The sequence below is a fragment of the Kryptolebias marmoratus genome, linkage group LG17 (genome assembly GCF_001649575.2).
Source record: "Kryptolebias marmoratus isolate JLee-2015 linkage group LG17, ASM164957v2, whole genome shotgun sequence".
Classification (NCBI taxonomy): Eukaryota; Metazoa; Chordata; class Actinopteri; order Cyprinodontiformes; family Rivulidae; genus Kryptolebias; species Kryptolebias marmoratus.
Window position 1 is genome coordinate 21,461,086 of NC_051446.1, and position 19,131 is coordinate 21,480,216.

General features: G+C 44.5%; 2 protein-coding genes and 1 non-coding gene across 7 annotated transcripts; 1 reads left to right on the plus strand and 2 right to left on the minus strand.

Moving 5' to 3' along the window:
• Positions 1 to 34: 34 nt before the first annotated feature.
• eef2k (eukaryotic elongation factor 2 kinase) lies at positions 35 to 13,460 on the minus strand. Of its 5 annotated transcripts, none has more exons than XM_017437356.3 (20): positions 13,192 to 13,460; positions 12,462 to 12,742; positions 11,944 to 11,997; positions 10,599 to 10,699; positions 7,930 to 7,990; positions 7,804 to 7,841; positions 6,953 to 7,124; positions 6,309 to 6,458; positions 6,089 to 6,221; positions 5,880 to 6,007; positions 5,540 to 5,756; positions 5,366 to 5,427; positions 3,508 to 3,585; positions 3,165 to 3,221; positions 2,877 to 2,942; positions 2,343 to 2,474; positions 1,607 to 1,795; positions 1,409 to 1,533; positions 661 to 839; positions 35 to 556 (listed from the first exon to the last, which is right to left on the minus strand). In XM_017437356.3, the coding sequence occupies exons 2-20, from the start codon at positions 12,729 to 12,731 to the stop codon at positions 447 to 449; spliced, it is 2,322 nt and encodes a 773-aa protein (XP_017292845.1). In that variant the 5' UTR covers positions 12,732 to 12,742; positions 13,192 to 13,460; the 3' UTR covers positions 35 to 446. The 5 variants fall into 5 exon arrangements, with proteins under 5 accessions (XP_017292845.1, XP_017292836.1, XP_017292852.1 ...); XM_017437347.3 differs by having other exon boundaries at positions 5,540 to 5,759; XM_017437363.3 differs by lacking the exon at positions 11,944 to 11,997 and having other exon boundaries at positions 5,540 to 5,759; positions 13,192 to 13,459.
• A 786-nt stretch (positions 13,461 to 14,246) lies between these two features.
• Positions 14,247 to 14,328, plus strand: trnal-uag. Its single transcript has one exon. It is a non-coding gene; the product is annotated as a tRNA-Leu (tRNA).
• A 1,109-nt stretch (positions 14,329 to 15,437) lies between these two features.
• tha1 (threonine aldolase 1) lies at positions 15,438 to 18,889 on the minus strand. The gene is made up of 7 exons (XM_017435697.3): positions 18,581 to 18,889; positions 17,313 to 17,396; positions 17,133 to 17,221; positions 16,860 to 17,045; positions 16,463 to 16,600; positions 16,185 to 16,377; positions 15,438 to 15,880 (listed from the first exon to the last, which is right to left on the minus strand). Exons 1-7 carry the CDS (start codon positions 18,822 to 18,824, stop codon positions 15,573 to 15,575), a joined length of 1,242 nt encoding a protein of 413 aa, XP_017291186.1. The 5' UTR covers positions 18,825 to 18,889; the 3' UTR covers positions 15,438 to 15,572.
• Positions 18,890 to 19,131: the final 242 nt, after the last annotated feature.

Genomic DNA, 19,131 nt, shown 5'->3' on the forward strand with positions numbered 1-19,131 from the left:
GGGGGGGGGGGGGGGATCACAAAATAATGACCAATAAAAAGCAAGGCAAACTTTATTATATTCATACTCTGCATTTTTACACATAAAAGTCTTCCAACATTAGTTTATTAACAATTCTCTTTGTTCTGATTTTAATTTTGTATTTTAGACCTTTTTCTTTTGTACAACCACATTCACTTAAATAAAAAGGTAATGAGGGGACGGGGAAGTAAACGGAGAATGAGTCAAGATGATTAATGTCACAAACCAACAGACAGAAATTGGAAGAAAGAAATGTCTTATCATCAGTGGCTCAGCAAACACAAAAAAAAACGCTCGCAAACCGCTAACAGCAAAAATTCTGTCGTAAAAATATGTAAACTGTAAACATTCAGGGTAAATGCTGAATGCGTTAAAACCAGAGTGACTGTCCCACAGCCTTCGGGGGATAAATGATGTATTCATCGTTACTCCTCGACCAGCGCCCACGCCTCTTCGGCTTTCATGTAGTACTGGTTGGCCAGGCGACCTTTCATGGCTGCCATGGCGGCCTCTGCGGCTTCTGTAAACAGATCGCCTGCATCACAAGGAGAGATGTTGCAGTCAGTATATAGTATTTTTCATTTGGCATGTTTTCTGGAAGTGTTTAATGATGTTTAAAGGTCGGCGAGGGGGCGGGACCTGCTTTCTGTGGGTCCGCGGTGAGGTTGTGGCCCCCATCTTGGTACATCTCTGCCTCTCTGGCCAGCAGCAAGTAGCGAGGCTCGTCCTGCGTGCCGTCGAACTCTCCGCCCTCGTCGTAGTCCGTCATGTTCAGGGCGCTGTCGTACCAGTGCACCGCTTCATCCCAGTCCTGCTTTCTGTGAACACGGAGAGAGGAAAATTATTCTGGATGAACGTCTGGGAAACTGCTTGTGGCGTTTACCTGATTCAAGATGGCAGCCACAGTAAACCGACCTTAACAGACACAAAACACCTATAACTCATATCTACAGAGATTGGGCTAAAATATGGTCTGGTAGTAACTGAGAGTCATCTCAAGCACATTCTCCGAGGGCATCCATACGTCTGTCTTCCTGTTTGGAGTTTCTTCTGTCGTACGTTTTTTCACTAACTTCTTCAGCTTGTTTTACCAATTCATATCAAAACATTTTAGCTGACCTTCAGCTGTCTCTAAACTCTCGCCCACCTGTCAGCTGACCTTCAGCTGTCTCTGAACCTTCACCCACCTGTCAGCTGACCTTCAGCTGTCCCTGAACCTTCGCCCACCTGTCAGCTGACCTTCAGCTGTCTCTGAACCTTCACCCACCTGTCAGCTGACCTTCAGCTGTCCCTGAACCTTCGCCCACCTGTCAGCTGACCGTCAGCTGTTCCTGAACCTTCGCCCACCTGTCAGCTGACCTTCAGCTGTCCCTGAACCTTCACCCACCTGTCAGCTGACAGATTGATTCCCGTATCGAAGGCTCTGGCCACGACGATCATGGAGGATCTGTCACCAGCCTCGGCGGCCTGCAGCAGGTACTTAAAACCCTTCATCCTGTTCCCGGCGTTATCCTGCCGACGACACAAACGGGTCAGAATGCAAACGGACCAAACTCAGGTGGTGAAATTCGCCGCTGGCCATTACCTCCACCTCCATGTCGGGCAGGATGTGGTGAGGCAGCTGCAGGTAACATTTCCCTAAGGCCACGATGGCCTCCAGCTCGCCGCACAGGGCGGCTCTCTCCAGGTGGAACATGGCCGAGTGCTGATCCCACTGCTCGTCCTTCTCACAGAAACGACCCGCCTCGTGGTAGCGGACCATGGCCAGGTGGACCTGAGCAGAAACCCAACCAGGATTTAACATCGTTTGCAACTAAAAACGCTTAAATTTTGGCAGATTTACGTTTATCCCGTTGCGAAAAAGTGAATATGGACAATTATGTTTTTGCCCATGTCTGTGTTTGTCTGTTAGCAAAATATCTCACGAACCACTAGATGGATTTTAATGAAACTCTAAAGAAATATTCACTGGATGCACATCTACACCTCATTAACCTTTGGATTCAATCCAATTCAAGATGGCCACCACAGCTAATCAATCTTAGCCAACAGAAAAATGGCTATACAGTAACTCAGTCAGTTTTACAGATATGGAGCTAAAATTTGGCATAGTAGTAGCTGAGAGTCATCCCCAACATATACTCTGAGTGGGAGATGGGGCATAAAGTTATTTTTAAGGTTTGAGCAAAACAAATTCATAGTTTCTCAACATAAGACAAACCTAGTCTAAACTCTGGCATTAAAGCTGCCCGTTGATTTGAAGAATCGTTGATTCTTTATTTTATTTCTGCCGACTGGTTGTGAACGCTGCGTCGGCTCACCTTTCCCAGGATGGACTGGCCGATCTTCTTCTGCAGCAGAGCGTTGAGGCGCTCCACCTCGGTGGCCACGCAGGAAGGTCTGTGCACGTGAGCGCGAGACGAATGGAAGAAGCTCCACTTCTCCTCCGTTAGCTGAGCAGAAAGAGCCATCGAAGAAAAAAACAATAAATAAAAAGCGGGGAGGACAGAGAACTAAATTCAAATGAATGACAAACATGAGATTTAAGCTCAGAGCCTGAGAAGCACTTCTCGGTTCACTCAGAGTTAAAGAAAAGCAGACGAACAAAGCGATCACGGTGAAAAGCATTAGCTGGATGGCAGAGTCTGGGAGTTGGAGGTAGATGGTGTTTCTGTTCCAAAAATCACTTTTTCTCGATTTGTATTTCATGATTTGCTAAAAAGTAGCAGACGTGGGCATGAAAACGGCAAACAGCTCGTTAATTGGCCGTACAAATCTTTGTGCTCGGTACATTATCAGCAAAGACAAAGCAGAAAGGCTGCAGCAAGCTTCCAAGCCTCCATGCAAATAATCACCCCTTCATTGTCGGGATTTTGTGAATTTAAGTTTGCAGAAACTCTTGGAGGAGCTACCATCTTCCTCTAGTGAGGGGGGAAACAAAGAAGATGAGGAGGAGATGAGTTAGCGGAAAGGTCAAGAATGATTACTTTTTTTTTTTTATAACTGTTAACCAGTTGATGTGAAAAAAAAGGAAAAGACAGATGATAATGAGGGAAGTTAGAGTTGAGTTATTCGATTACAGACGGAATGGTTATGATCAAGGTGAGGATGGAGTTTACACAGATTTGTTTTTGGTTGTTTACCCTTCTGATACTGTCGTCATCCGACTCAGAAAAAGTTCTGTGGTAGCGATGATGGGCCTATGTGATGATACAACATGCATTTCAAAACCCGCTGTCAGGGATTTCAGTCAGACAGTGTGGCAATGTGGAAAACAACCACAACTACCTTGTAAAAAACTGTGTCTAAAACAATAAAACCCAGCTAACTGATCAAAAATGCGTTTGTGAAGAAAAAAATCTACACATTAGGTGTTTAATTTGTCCCCTTCTTACTGCTGTGAAACCAGACTTCTACATCAGAACTTCAAGTTGTCCGAATATGTTCAAATCAAGTTAAAAAAAGAGCTGAAATGGGAGCAATTACCCCGTCTATGTGGTCGTTTGGATCCCCCTCACTCCTCCTCTCGCTGGGATAGCCACTGTCTCCGCCACTTTCTGAGTCCTGCAGGCAACAAAACAACATTCAGAAGTTGTTTGGTTAGACTTGGGCGCTCGGGAGATACCTAAAACCTATATTCCTACTTTAGTTTAAGCTTAAAAAGAAAATCATCTGATGGATTGACTCAGTGCAGCAGCCTGTTGTTGCTGTTTGCGGCCACCTGGGGGCAGTGTGGACAACCACTGCAGCTCAGACCGGCTCAGGTACAACAATCATGGCTCACAGGAAAGCTGGCTGTTTTCTTAGAATGTTCTGTTGGGGAAACTGGGATTCATTCGACTGCTTTGAGATGCTCCACCCTCCTGGAAAACAAAACTGAACCCAACTCCCTCTTGACAACCAACGTTATGTAACAACAGCAGCTTCGCCCAGCAGAAAAATGTGCTGCAACGCCTCAAGAAACACTGAAAAGAACCCAGAAACAACGCAGATCCTTGTATATTCAACCCCCGAAAAACATTAAAAACTCAAAAATCCTGGTACCATGCTTTCAAAGCCTCTCCCTCTTTTTTTGTTGTAATTTTGGCTTCTTCTTGCATCTCCTCCTTTCAGGCGTTCTGCTGATTCAGCGTTCACACTATTGTTTTCCGGCTTTTTATTTTTCTGCACGTCTTCTTTGCAGTCGTACTACTTCTAAATATTTTGTGCTATTTTAGCCATTCATATATCAAAACTTTCAGCTCATTCGGGAGATGTTTACGTTTTAGAGACTTTAAAACTTAAAAAAATTAGCTTTAGATAACCCTTTCTTACTTTTATTTCCTGGGTAGTCTTTAGATACGTTTAGCTGGCCTCTTTCTAGATATAGCTTTTATCAATTAGCATTTTGCTATTTGTGGCTTTAACCATAACTCCTTTTAGCTGGTGTTCTGCTTCCTTCGGTTTCTTCTTTGTCAGAGTTCAGCTCTCAGCATCAAACTGTGTTTCTGGTAAAAACCTTCTGTTTAAAACAAAGAAACCTCTTAGTGGCAGGGAAGTCAGCTGTCGGCTCCGAACATTGTTACCACCGGCGCCGTTTTCACCAGCAGCGGTTATGAACACGCTCATTGTGGCGCCGGCCTCGGCTGCGGTCAGCTTTTTCAACAAACCCGGCTTTTGGACCTTCGCAAAGCCTCATTATACCGGGGGGTCAGAGTGCTGTTTGTCTGCTGAGAGCTGCACACAAGCCGAAGTCTGCAGCTGAAATGAGCGGAATTCCCATAATCCTCTCTGTGTTGGTAAAAGCTACGCAAACAAAGACAAACAACGGACCCCTGGAAACCCCTGGAGAGCAGATTATTGGAGTTTATAAACAACTTCTCATGAGTAAAATTGGTAGGATTGCCCTTTAGCCTTTAGCAAATTAGACCACAGAGAAAAATAATCACGACTCAATTGAGAAAAACTTCATTTCTGATGATGAGGATGTAAATCTGAGCGAAACTAAAGAAGATGCGTTTAAAATCAACGATGGTGACGTCCACAGAAGAGCCGCTTGGGATGAAGGAGTCGGACAATTTTGATGCTTTGGTAAATTTTCACGCTCATATTTGTTGAGTAAAAAGTGCAGATAAAAGGCCTTTGTATACATTGAGTGCGTACCTGCATTTTAAAACTGCGTATCGACATATCTGGAAAGTTACTGGAGTAAAATCTTTCAAACTGCAGCGTTTGATAGAGTTCAGGAGAAGCTTTAACTGTGATTTCAGTTGCTGATGTTTCTGTGACAGCGTGAGCCGTTTCTTGTTTTCGTTTTGTTGGGATTGTCTCTGCGGTTCATGTTTCCAGTTAGGTTACTACTCACCTTGTGTTCACCTGTGTTGTTGTTGAATCTGTCGTGCTCAGACATTCCAGTGAGAGACACGCCTAAAGAACGTTGTAAAAAAAAAAAAAAAAAAAAGAACAAGCGTTAACCAGCCGGACGTTCCTTGGCGTGGGCAGCGTTTTGTTATTTGAGGCAAAATGATCTTTGGTGTACCTGAAGGCGACTTGCCCATAAATCCGCCCGGCACCAGGGGGGAGAAGGGCAGGGTGAGCGGCGAGCAGGGGATGGAGTCCATGTCGCTCGCGCTCTCGTCCGCAGACGAGGTCTCAGACAGGCGGGACAGCAGCGGGGGCGCCCGGCTTGCGGAAAAGGTCCGAACCCGAGGCGAGCCGCAGACCTCCTCGCAGCCCCTCAGCACCGTCTGGGCCGACTTCTGGGAGAAAACGAGACGAAACTTAGGTGAAAAGAGAACAAGATTCAGACGTGCCGTCATGATCCTGCACCTGAGTAGGAAATCCAATTTTTTTAAAAAAAATCAAAGTGTTAAAATTACAAGCAGCTTGTTGGTGCAGTCCAGCTGGGACGTCTCTGCCTGGGAGATGTCAAAAGGCGTCAAGCCCATGCACTTGCAGATCTTGTTACACAGGTGGGAGTGGAAGAACAGAGCCATGCCTCGCACACCTGGAACACAGCTCTTATCAGAGTGAGGCTTCTCCAGTCATTTCTGCTGCGGGGGAACCGCTTTGTCAAAGAGAAGGGTACCTAGATTTCCGTCTCCGAAGTCGGTCCCCTTCTCAGTGTGGATCTGAGGGTCCGTGTAGAGGTCGCCGACTCCCTGGATGTCCACCACGATCAGCTGATGGCCCGACCGCTCGAAGGTGAAGTGGCTGAAGGCCTGGCGGACGAGGGAGGGGAGGTTGTATCAAACCGTCGGACGAGGACGGGAGGGGGCGGTTTCTTTCTGAAAGCTGATGTCACTCACCTGCGGAGTCAGCCGGATGTTGTCGTCTCTCACAAATCCAGAGTTGGAGTTGTATTTGATGTACTTGCCCTCGATGTAATGCTCCAGGTGGAAGAGGGGCTTGCCTGCTCGTTGTGTCATCTCCACCACACACATCTGCATGATGTCCACCTGAGAACGAGTCAGAGATAAAGAAACAACTCTTTTACTCCCGTCAGGAATCTGGGCTGAAAGAGAAAAAACTAGAACTAAAAATAGATTAAAGATTTTGAAAAACTTTAAATGTACCTACAATATGTCAAGATTTAGGGGCAAAATACAACAGACAATGGGCTGTAACTATTGATTTTTCCTTAAAAATATTAAATATGCCTTTTTGCTTGTCTCACTGGGGATAGGCATCAAATCCCCCACGACCAGGAATAAACAAGCAAATTAAGAAAATGGATGGATAGATATAAATAATAATCTATGTATGGATGGTTACTCCCTTAAAACGATCAAATAAATGATCTATTACCATAAATTGTACTCATTGTGTTGTTCCTTTTGGTGCTTTTATATTTTCTTGCACCATATTTGGACAGACGAAGCATAATTTCATTCAGTTGTATTTCTGTAATAGTTGGAACGACAACGAAGGGGGTCTTGAACTAATCTGCTACCTGCTTGGGGGGTCTGTGGCGGTTGTACTCCTCCCCCCAGAGTTTGGCCTCCATCTGCAGCCTGACGTCCTCGAAGTAGACGTCTCTGTCCACCGTCTCCATGTAACGTTTGGCCACGTAGTTGGACGCCGACTTCCAGTTGCTGCTGTGTGAGAAGTTTGACAACTTCTTCCTGGAGGGGCGAAAAGAAACAGATACTTAAAAACATTTTAAATATGACTCAGATAGTCGCATAAAGACCGAGAAACACCCCCAGGGCTTTACGTTTTAACAGGAGGACGAGCTGAAAGTGATTCCAGATGTGTCCGATGTGAGCCCAGATCACAGAGGGACGACTTCTTCGAGATATATACACCAAAATATATTTTCTCCTGGGCTTTTAGTGGCAGGAGGAAGTTGTGTTTCAAAGAGAGGACTTTAACGGAGTGACAATCACCTGAAGCGGTTTAAATGGATCCTCTCTTTTACGTTTACCACAATACAGAGGATTAAACGTTAAAAAAATTAGACCAATGTCTCTTTTATTTGAGTTGTCAATCAGACATCAAAGCAAAATACAGCACCATAGGATTCAACATCTATTTTTACCCCAACAGTAAACATCTGCTGAGCCACTTTTATGAGAAAATAGTTAGAAATTAATCCTGTGTGCTAAAATTAGCGCAGCAATACAAAAACGCTGTATCCGGCAGCTGCGAGCCTCGTTAGTAAGCGACATAAAGAATGTGGGTCAGCAACAAATTCTTGTTCTGTTTACATTCACTCAACATCCTTATTTGCTACAAGAGGGAAAAGGGGGCAACGACCTCAGGATGAGACGTGATAAATACAGAAAAATCTGTTGAACTTACGCTCTGAAGCACTCCCTCATGGCCCCTTTCCCAAAGGGCTGTGAGAAAGCAGACAGCAGCGGATAAATCAGATGGATCAGACGGTGAAAGGCTCCAGAATACGTTTCAAACCAAGAGAAGTCATACCTGCGCAGCCATTTTGACGTGGATCTGGTCTTGAGCCCACTCTCCAGTGATGGCGTTGTACCTGTGAAGATAAACGTCTTTATGTAAAATTATTTTCTTAATTTTTCTGTTTTCCAGAGCGCTGGAGGTGGGCACCGGTTACCCCATGACCCGGAAGGGAAAAAGAGGGCAAAGAAAATAGATGCATGGATGGATGGACAATTCAAAACGTTCAGCTCTTTCAAGAGATGGATGCAAAAACTTTACATTTTTTGTAACTTTTATGCTTTTCAAAATATTTAACTTTATTTACAAATATTTACCCCGTAGATATACATTCAGATCTCTTCAATTCCTTCAGAAACATTGTTCTTTTTAAAATCTGCTTCATCAAACTGGCTCTATTTTTGTCCTCTTAGGCTACTTTTTAGTTTTTAGCTAGTGTCCTGCTTCTTCTAGCTTTAACAGCTCAATTTTAGCTTATTCAACAAAGTCATTCAGCTCTCATTATTCAGAATAAATTTGGCAGAAAATGCAATTTCTCTAGTTCACGTTTAAAATTAGGCTGACATAACTGTATCTAAAGTTCACTCATTTTTAAATAATGAGGTAAACATTTAGTATTTAAATATATTTGCCCGATGCAATAAACATTTGCTAAAAGACCAATAAGGCTGTAAATAAATAACACTGTTGTTTGTTTTCCTGCTAGTTTTTACTGTTTATTAACCCTTTTTTTACAAAGTGAAACATCAGAATAAAAAAAATGTAATGTAGGAATTGTATAGAAGCAGCTCTGTGTTGTTGTGATTACAAGTATTTTAAAAAAAGGTCAATCTGTGTGCTAATTTTAGTAAAAAAAAGAAAAAGTAATCCCTGTTAGCTAAAAGGATTCAGTGCTGACGAACAGCAGGCTTTGGAATTTTAGCCAATCAGAAAACAGCTTTCAGAGGGGCAGGGCTTAAACAGGAAGTAGAATGGCTTAATTCAGACAGAAGATGAACTATAGAAGACAGAAGATAAATATTTTTAAACTGTAACGAATAAATGAAGTTTCAAGTAAAGTTGCAGAAAGAAAAGTAGCAATAAAGTTTCCCTTTTAACTGCAAAAAAGCCAAAAGTTTCTTATTAATCGTTCGTTTAGCAGCTTTTATGGTAATGTTTCAAATCTTAGAACATGATTATGTTCAACATTTGATAAATTCTATTATTATTATTTTAAGACACTAAATCAGGAGGGTAAAAACTGTTTGTAAACAGTTCCTGCACACGGCAGCGAGTTAGCATTAATAATAGGCATTGCTTTCTATTTCACGTCATATTTCCGTGTTAATTGATTTTTCTTTAGAATTATTATTAGATCCCCATAAAGACGTGTTTTTCCGAGCTAATCCCTTTGCTTTTGTCACCTGTTATTTCGCTCACGCAGGCTTGTCACACCACTGACCTAGTTTCTCCTTCTCAGACCCACTGCTTTCCCTCTTCCTCACTGAAGTCTCTAACTACAGAGAGCACCAGGACTCAGTCTCATTTGTTTGCCAAGTGAAAGAGTTTTTTCCACAGCTCGTTATCTATGCTAACCAGGGAGCCGCAGAAGGCGTTTAGTTTCCTGCAGATGGAAAAAAACAAAACAATGAGCTTGTGTGTTCACTTTTTTCTTGTAAAAGGTCGTTTTAATCACATTTATTTGGTGTTATTTGACTGAAAGAAGTTTGGCGCAGTCAGTTCAGTGATAATTATCTCTTGGGGTCAGTGGATCTGTTTGGATTGGAAGGGTGTGTGTGTCCTGGGTTAATGAATATAGCAGGATCCAGCGACCATTCGACAGTCGATGCAAAGAGGTTGTTTTCTTCACATGCACGCTGGAAATGGACTTTCCAACATCTAATCCTCAGTCCTCTTTCTGCTGACATTTCAGGCTGGGTACACAGAGTACCACGGCTTTCATGAGTGCACAGAGGGGTGAGGTTACACGGGGGAGGTAAATTTAGCCCTCTGAAACGAGCACAGCAGGCCAAATCCCAGCTTCGGACAATCCCTCCCTCCCTCCCCCTTAAAACTCTTATGCAACACGACCCGCCGTCATCGTGCGCCTGCTTCACACCCAGACCCCAACTCGTGCACTTTTGACGCCATTTGCTTAAAGAGGCGTGTTTGTTTATTTTAGCCCCGCAGCATTTCGGGCGCAGCCTCAGGATCCCACCCAGATACTTGAGCGATAAGAAGAAAAAAAACAGGCTGATGGGTCAAAAAACAGGCTGACGGGTCAAAAAACCGACGTCAGTGCTTCATGTCCTCACTGTGCAGCGTGGTTGTGTTTGCCAACAGCTAAAACCAATACGTCGACACATGAACCGAGGAGCCCAAGTGAAGCCTCGCAGACTAATCTATCCGCATCGATTGCACCGAACGCGAAAACAAGCTGAGAAACGCCCGTTAAATCAACTTCTCTGAAGTGATCAGCTTGTGTTGACAGCTTGTAGTATTGACACAAAGTTCAAAGGTCAAGTTTTCATGTGACACACAATGTTACAGCACAGAAATGACCGTGTAAACAAAAAGGACTCATACATCCAGCTCCAAGTGTTCCAATTATTACTGATTTGGACTTATCAGCTGAGAGGACTTTAAATAAATATCAGTGATTTTAAGTCTTCAGTAGCAGGAAAAGCGCTTTAAATCGCTCATACCTGTAACGAGTGCAGGGTTCAGTCGCGATTTCCTCCAGGTGAAACTGCGCCCAGGGGTCCGGCATGTTTCGGGCCTTTTCGATCGCATGAATCCATGCCGCCTGTCACAAAAACCAAAGCAGGTTCTAGTCGTTGTCAAGTCATTTTCCATCCCAAAAGACACAAATGACAAACTAGTCTCCTGTTCAGGTTTGACAGAACACAGAAACGAAAGAGGGGAGTGCCGTTCTTTGCAAAGCTGGTTCATTTGCACGATAAAGGGTAATTCCTAACATGTTTTTGCTCTTTCCTTTCCACAAGGCATGCATTTATTGATGAATAAAAATTAGCAGCTTCTGCACTGAACGGTTCCCCCACATTCTTATTTGCAAGCAGATAAGGGTGAGAGAGCGATCATGCAAAAAAAAAAAAGCAAAAGGAGAAATAAATAAACAAACAGAGGGTAAGCAGAGGTGCTAAATGTACAACTGCCTCTATGAATGAGATGCGTCGTGAAACTATTTTGCATTTTACACAAACAAGCGTTCGAGCGCTTGAGTCACGAGCGCTCCAAATCTGACCAAGTTTGGACACGTTCGGCACGCCACAGCGGCACGTCTCCCTCGTATTTCAGCGCTCACTGTCCAGCGTTTATATTTAGAGTGACTGATTTACGCAAAGAGAATGTGTACAGGGCCGTGTTTTGAAAGTGAGAGAGGGTCACGTTACTCGGACAGCGTCAAACGTAGAGTCAGAAACGTCACAGCTGCAGACTGGAATGGAAATCTTTGCCTGGAGTTCATGTAATCCAAAAACATAACCATAATGATAAATTCATCAACAAATTAAATGCCCAGCATTTCTTGAAGGAATGCTTTTAATGCTTTAAACTAAGCTCATCTTGTGTTGATAAATGATGAAGTTGTAGCTGTTTTGGTTAAATCTCATGCGATACTGTTAGATGGCTCGCTCAGAGTATGAGTTGAGGACGACTCTCGGCTACTACCACATCAAATTTCAGCTCATTATCTGTAAAATTGACTAAGCCATTTTTCTATTGGCTAATGTGGATTAGCTGTGGCGGCCGTTAATCGGTTGCAGATGTACAGCCAGTGATTATTTCCTGAAAGTTTCAACGAGTTTTCAAAACATTGTGGTCCCCCTTCGCCTTTCGGGGGACGAGCCGTAAGGAGTGCATTCTGAAGACAGGGAGTGAAGGAGTGATGGGAAATGATAGTTGGTGGAGAAGGACATACCAAGGCAGAGAAGAGGACAGTAAATTACAGAGCGGGGAGTGAAGAATGGAGGCAGAGATGGTCGTTGACAAAAAGGGAGAAGGGTAATCGTAATCTGATCCGAAACATACCCGTGCGCTCTCAGACAAAACCGTGTACGTTCGATGTTCTCCCTCGTTTTCATGCTATTTAAAAACAAAACAAAACAAAAAAAAGGTAAAGAAAACAGGTGGTTTCCATTAGTTAACAGCGTCGTTTTAAACAACATTAACAGCTTTAACCAGCAGCAACACACACACACACACACAAAAGGACATTCATGTGGAAAACAACAGGCCGGTGCACGGTGTTTCTGATAAGCAGCGACGTGCGCTGAATCAGGCCTTTGTGCTGATCAGCACAGACCGAGAAGTACTTGTTTACGCAGAGCGAGCTCGCGAGGCGAAAGCCACACTCTGGTACTTCCTGTTCTTGTCAGGAGGAGTACATTAAAGAGACGACTGGCCAGCTTCAGTCAACAGATATCGAGCGTGCGCACACACGAGCATTGTGATGCATGTGTGCAAGCACGCCCAGAACAATCTGGCCATAAAAGGCAAACGTTGTTGGAATGGAAAACTGCAGAAGTGACACTCTCCTCGCCGCTCACCCTGTACAAAAAGTTGCTCTTGGGAAGAGAGTTTGACAGCTGCCGGGTGTAAACGAGATCCTTCAGGTAGTTGCAGACTTCCTTGGCAGAGTCGCCCAGGATGGGGGAGATGAAGTTCTCTTCGTCGTCTTCATCGTCGCTGGCGTTGGCGTCGCTGAGGGAGGAAGCCCTGTGCTTGATGCCGCTGCGCTGGGCTGAGCAGGAGGAGGAGGAGGAGGGTCTCTTGGCACTGCCTTCCTCCTCCATGGTGAACATCAGGTCGTCGTCCATCGTGCCCGCTGCTGTGTGGAGCACAGAGAGAGGAGGCGAGAGTGTTAGTTGGCAGTCAGAGTGAAGGGGAAAAGCAGAACCACACCATCTGAGTGTAATGTGCGGCAGCCATCTTAACACATGAATAATACAGTCCTGCATCATGGCTGCACAGTTTTATGTACATAATAACACCAGAGAAGGTCATTAATGTAGAGGTTACAAAGGGATTACGATCATCACACCATAAGCATGCGAAGGGATTTAAATAATAAACACATTTTTATAAATAAGCAAATGTAATTTAAATGGGCTGCATAAATACAGACCCAATCACAACAATCTCTATATCCGGGTGACACTGATCTCAGTGCAGCAGCCATAGATACAATAACTAACATACTTCGAGCACCTATTTCATGTTGTTTTTGTCTAAACAAAACGTCTCCCGACGGATGCAAATGTTACATAAGCCACCGACCTTCTAATCGGATGTAGTCCAATCGAGAGAGACAGTTTGTCCGCTTCTATTCCTTTCCTCAGAAAGCGTCGGTTAGGAGACAAACAGCAGAGAGAGCACGAGCTGCGCCTTGAAAACTCCTCCCATGCTAGTGGAGCGGGTTCTCCGCTGCGCCCTGAAGGTCCGAGGACGTGTTTTGGCAGCTAGCGCCTGTACTCCAACCGTCCGCGATGTCAAACAGTCCACCACCACGTCGGGGTCCCTCCGCACGTATCACCACGCCACACACTGCTCTTGTTTTTTTCGTGGCCACGCCCACTGCATCCATGCTGCCTTCAGGGCTCGTTGGAAACACGGGCTCTAGCGAAAATGTTCTAAGAATTCATACCACTTACCTGAACTTTAAAGGTCTGACAAACGGACAGAAGAAGACTGTGTTAGCCGTAGACGTAAATAAACGTATGAATTATAGAAAGACCACAAAAAAGAGCATTTTGCGAGGTTTACTTAAGCGTGGACATCATGTTCCAGCACCAAGGAACGGTTTAACCTCGTGATAATCTTGGTATTTTGCCAGTAGTTTTCCAACCCCCTCGAGCACATATCAGCTATTCATTAAACAGGTTATCTGAGTTGGCAATGTTTACATTTTTACCCTTTTTTTTCTTGCACAGGAGTACGAGTTTTAAAAGTGCCGACGATGCTTTAGTTACGCTGCGAGCTAGTTGAGCAAACAAAAGGGCTATTTTTAAAACATTAGCTACCAGGAAAAAGAGTTAATAATCAATACCTGCGGGAATTTAATGATTAAATATTAGCCTCGCTTCGCTTCTTTTAGAAGTGGTGCAGTCATTAAGGCTGTTAGAAATAAAGGACTACAAAGGTGCCTGTAGGTGGACATCGTGTACAAAGCGAATAATAAGCCTCCTGACAAAATATAGAATTTTTTAATCAGAACTAACATGTTTATTATTTGTTATAAATAAAACAAACGTTCAACACGATGTAAAATATTCAGAGTACCCGTGTAATCAGGCTTTGTATAAATTAACTGGTGTTGGCCGTTTACCGTCGGTGGTAGCGTGGCCGAGTGGTCTAAGGCGCTGGATTTAGGCTCCAGTCATTTCGATGGCGTGGGTTCGAATCCCACCGCTGCCAAAGCATTTTTGTTATCGTTTTAAAATAACAACAGCAGCAACTTGATAACGTGTTTGTTTTGCCAAGCCACGTAAACAAAACAAATATTAAAACTGCCGTTCGTATTCTTCAGCGTCTGACGAGACCATTATTAGAAGCCTCTGATTTAGTGGCGCCACCTCGTGGCTCAAATATAAAATTACTTATAGTCATTAAAGACTTAAAGGTGGGGACAGAAAATAACTCCTTTTTATATCTGCTCTAGGTAAACACATGCATTTAGCTATTTATATCAAGGGCAGATTCTCCATTCGAAATTCCATTCATAAAACAGCTGAAACTTTAGTTGAATTAGCATCAATTGGTATCAATTAGCAAAGAGCTAATGTTCAGCTGTTTAGCTGAAGTTCTTAAATCGTAGTTTAGTTTATGTTAGTTTAGTTTTCCTCAGTTTATTTTAGTATAACTTAGTCAACAAGTCTTTGCTTGTTTAAACTTATGTAAGTTTGCTTGGCTAAGCTTATTTTTATATTTTAGTTTAGTTTAGCCTGTATTTAAATATTTTTTTAAGCCTTCTGACTCTTTTAGTTGGGTTAAGCTGAGTTTTTTTAAATCCCAGTTTAGTTTATGTTAGATTATAACTAGTTTATTATATCTTAGTTTGGTTTTCTTCAGTTTATCTTTAGTATGATAAGTTTAGTTTAGCTTTTTATATTACGTTTGTTCTGTATTTTTGTGTTTTCATGCTGTAAAGCACTTTGAATCGCCTTGTTGCTGAAAAGTAAAATAAAAAACCATGCATGTCAGGTTAATTGGTAACTCTAAATTGCCCCTAGGTGTGAATGTTTGTCTCTTTGTGTCCCTGCGATGGATTCGCGAAGAAAGAAAGAAAAAGCTGGTAAAGAAAATTGACGGATGGATGTTTTGGTGCAACCAAGATTTTTTGATCTCAGCTCTTGAAACACGTGCAAACAGATATCGTCTAATCTGCATTTCTCTGAAAAACTGCGATAAACAAATCATTTTTACTGACTAAAAATGTGGCAAAGTAGCACCTATTAGTTAAACTCTTTACTTAAAGAACTATAAGGTTTCAAAGATCTTGCAAAAAAAAAAATGTATAAAAGACATGCAGGAGTCAGAGTTTTATTAAAATTTATGAACAGGAAATTTCCAAAGAACTATTGGTCGTGATTGTCCCGTGTAAACTGGCATCTGTCAGTCTTTAACAGAATTACTGACTGGAATCAGATCACATTTTATTTTCACTGGGTCTCAACTTTTCCTTTCAAGTGCTGAGAAGCCACAAACTGCATTTTCTGGATGGCCAGCTGGGTGTCTTCGGGGGAGATCCCCAGGTGCCACACGGCCCTAATGGAGTTCTCGACATGGGGGTACATGAGAACCTGGATCCCCTGGCCCAGAGCCGCTTCCTCCCCCTCCCCAACCTGACCCATGCGGGCGCAAAACTCCTCGGGACTCAGAGTGGGATCCTCCACCCGGAAACGCAGGATGTTGGTTTCCACGGCAGCCATGTCCACGGCAAACAGAGGCGGCTGGCAGTCGATTAGAGCTGACAGAGGAGGAAAAGGAAATGGGTAAAAGGGTTGAGCTGGGCGGAGAGTTAACAGCTTACAGCAGGGGTGGCCAATCCTGGTCCTTCAGGGCCACTATCCTGCATGTTTTCCTTGTTTCTCTGCTCCAACACACCTGATTCAGTGGTTAAATTACCTCTTCCTGTTCTGCAGATGCCTGTTAATCACCCATTGATTTAAATCAGGTGTGTTGGAGCAGAGAAACAAGTAAACCATGCAGGACAGTGGCCCTCAAGGACCAGGATTGGCCACCCCTGGCTTATAGGAAGGTGAGCGACTCACCCTGAGCGAACGTTTTCACGTTGTGATGATCCTCCTCTAGTCTTCCTACCATCTCCTGCAAAGACAACTTTCCAGCTGCTGCGATAATGCCGGCCTGACGCATCCCCCCGCCGAGAGCTTTACGGCACCGCACCGCTCTGGATATAAAGTCCTGGGGTCCGGCAAGCACGGAACCCACCGGGGCACCCAGACCCTGTTTCATATCGACACACGTTAGATAACCCCACCTCTGTCGCCTCTCTTTCATCGGTTTGCTTGTTCGTTCCTTCCGGGCCCACCTTGGAGAGGCAAACGCTGGCTGTGTGTACGTGCTGCAGGATGGCGGCCACAGGCACGCCCTGGGCCACGGCGGCGTTCATCACCCGGGCCCCGTCCATGTGCAGCGCCAGGCCGTGCTGATCTGCTAATGCACGAACCTTAGAGGTGGGAACAAATCAGCCAGATGTGATGAGAACTCTGCAAGGAGAGGCAAGTATCACAGCAGCACAGCCCCGTTTCAGAGGAAGCAAAGCGTGGTTGGAAAAAAGCTGTTCCTCTGAGCTTAAAATATGAACTCTGAATGACTCTCAGCTACGACCACGCCAAATTTTAGCTCAATATCTCAAAAATCAACTAAGATACGTTCGAAAACAATCAACACGCTGTCCTGAAACAAGACAAGCAAAGCGTACGCACATCCTGCAGGAAGTGCAGCGGCAGCACGCGTCCTCCCTGGATGTTGTGCGTGTTCTCCACACAGATGAGGCGTGACCGGGGGTAATGGGGGTCCGGGTATCCGTGGCGGATCTTCGACTCCAGCTGCTTCAGATCGAACGACCCGTCAGGGCGCGTGGTCACCGTGGTGGCGTGCACGCCGGCCAGCTGTGGGTCAAACACATGGAAACGCCCACTGAGTCCCACCGAAGCACAAACGGCTCCCGGAGACGACGCCCGCGCCGGCGCACTCACCTGGGCGCTGCCTCCTTGCTCGTAGACGTGCAGGTGGGACAGATCGCCCACGATCATCTCGTCGCCCCGCTCCCTGCAGTGCGCCATCACTGCACAAAGTAACACAGGCGCCTTTACAACCGTCTGCACGCGGCCCCACAAAGACCCCCATCCAGGCGAAAAGAGCGCTGTTTCATTCACCTGCAATGAGATTACCCATGGTGCCTGAGGGGACGAACAGGGCAGCCTCCATCCCAAACATCTCAGCCGCCGTCTTCTGTAAATCTGCAGAAATCAGACCAACTTTTAACAAAACTACGCTAAAATCAACCATTTCCTCGTGTTTAACAAGAGTTAAAATACGAAGGAGTTCTGTGGTTTATAGAACTTAAAGCTATTTTTATTCCTCACCTGCTGTCCAGACTCAAGTTTTTCTTTCTGACATTGAAACATTTGTAAATTTCTTGTGAATGTTTATAAAGTGGTACCTTTATTATCATAAATTCACAGTAAAAATATTGAGTTAAAGGAAAACCCTTGCATGCTTTGTGGGAGGCTGGGCAGCCGTGTGACAGAAAGGTTAATAATCTGCAGTTTATCCTGTTTGGTTTCCAGGGGGACTGGAAAAAAACAAACAAAGGGCTTTGTATTGAAATGTAAAGTATATTCTAATGGATAAATCATTTGGAAAACATTTCCAGGCTTCCTTTTTTTAATATATTCCATTTCCAAGCTGTCGCAGAGTGACTCTCGCTGTCTGTTTGACCCCTCAGTGTTGGTACCAGACGGGCAGCTTGCCTCTGGACTCAGCTGATTCTTTTGGTTGATTTCTGGTCGTATTCCAGGTGTGGGCGCACCAAGGGTTTACGGCAGGGGTGTCAAACTCCGTTCATCGGGGGCCGCTCTCCTGCATGTTTTAGATGTGTTCTTGCTTTAAAACACCTGTTGTTGCCATGCTCCTGGAGAACATGATGATTTGGCGAGGAGGTAATTAAACCATTTGAATCAGGTGTGTTGGAGCAGAAAAACCTAAAACTCCCAGGACAGCAGCCTTGTGAGACCTGGAGTTTGACACCCCTGGTTTAAGGCAACCAGGCAAATGTCAGTCCGGAGTTTTTAAGATTCACGTTTAATTTAGATTTTGTTTTCAGCTTAATCAATAAAATGCTTGTTTATGGTAGCATTTCCCCTTTTAACATCAGGGGACCGGTTGGAGATCATCCAAGGGCCACTTCTGGCCCTCGGCCCATGTGTTGCAGGTGTTTCTCCATCCTCTTATTTTGATTTTTTCTAACTTATCTAGACCTGGAAACTACTAAAATCAAATTCCAGCCTTTTTAAAGTGAGCCAGTTTGTTTTAAAATTATAATCTTTAGTCATTAATTATTATTAAATGTATTATCATTAATATCATTTTGGACACCGGCTGTCCCAGTAAAGTGCATCCTCAGCAGCTGTCCGGCTCTCACCGTTCACCGTCGGGTCCTCCCCCTTCACGTCGTCCCCGACCTCGGCCTCCGCCATGGCGCGTCTCATCGCCGGCCCGGGCTTCGTCACCGTGTCGCTGCGGAGGTCCACCACCCGGAGGTGCACCGCCCCGCCCGGCCCGGCATACCTGGCCCCGCCGGTGTTGTAGTATCCCCGAGCGGAGCCCCGCGCGCGAAGCTGCTGCCTGGGCCGGAGAAAAAGACGGGGGAAAGCCCTCAGCGACATGTTCTGCTCATCTTCCCCTCAGGTGTGTTATTTAACGTGTGTTGAACTTTGGATCTATGTAATCGATAATCATTAACTGACTGTCAGGAAAAGTAATGGATTACCGATCTGTGCGGATCTGCACTGAGCGGCCCTGACCACCAGGGGGCGCCCACTCTCCACACATTTTTGTATCTAATTACAACACAAATCAGATATTTATTTATTTTAGATTTATCATAACTTGGACGGGTTTGGCACAAATCAATACATGATTTATAATGAATTCCATCAGTTTCTCAATAAAAAATTAACTTTACCCTTTAAA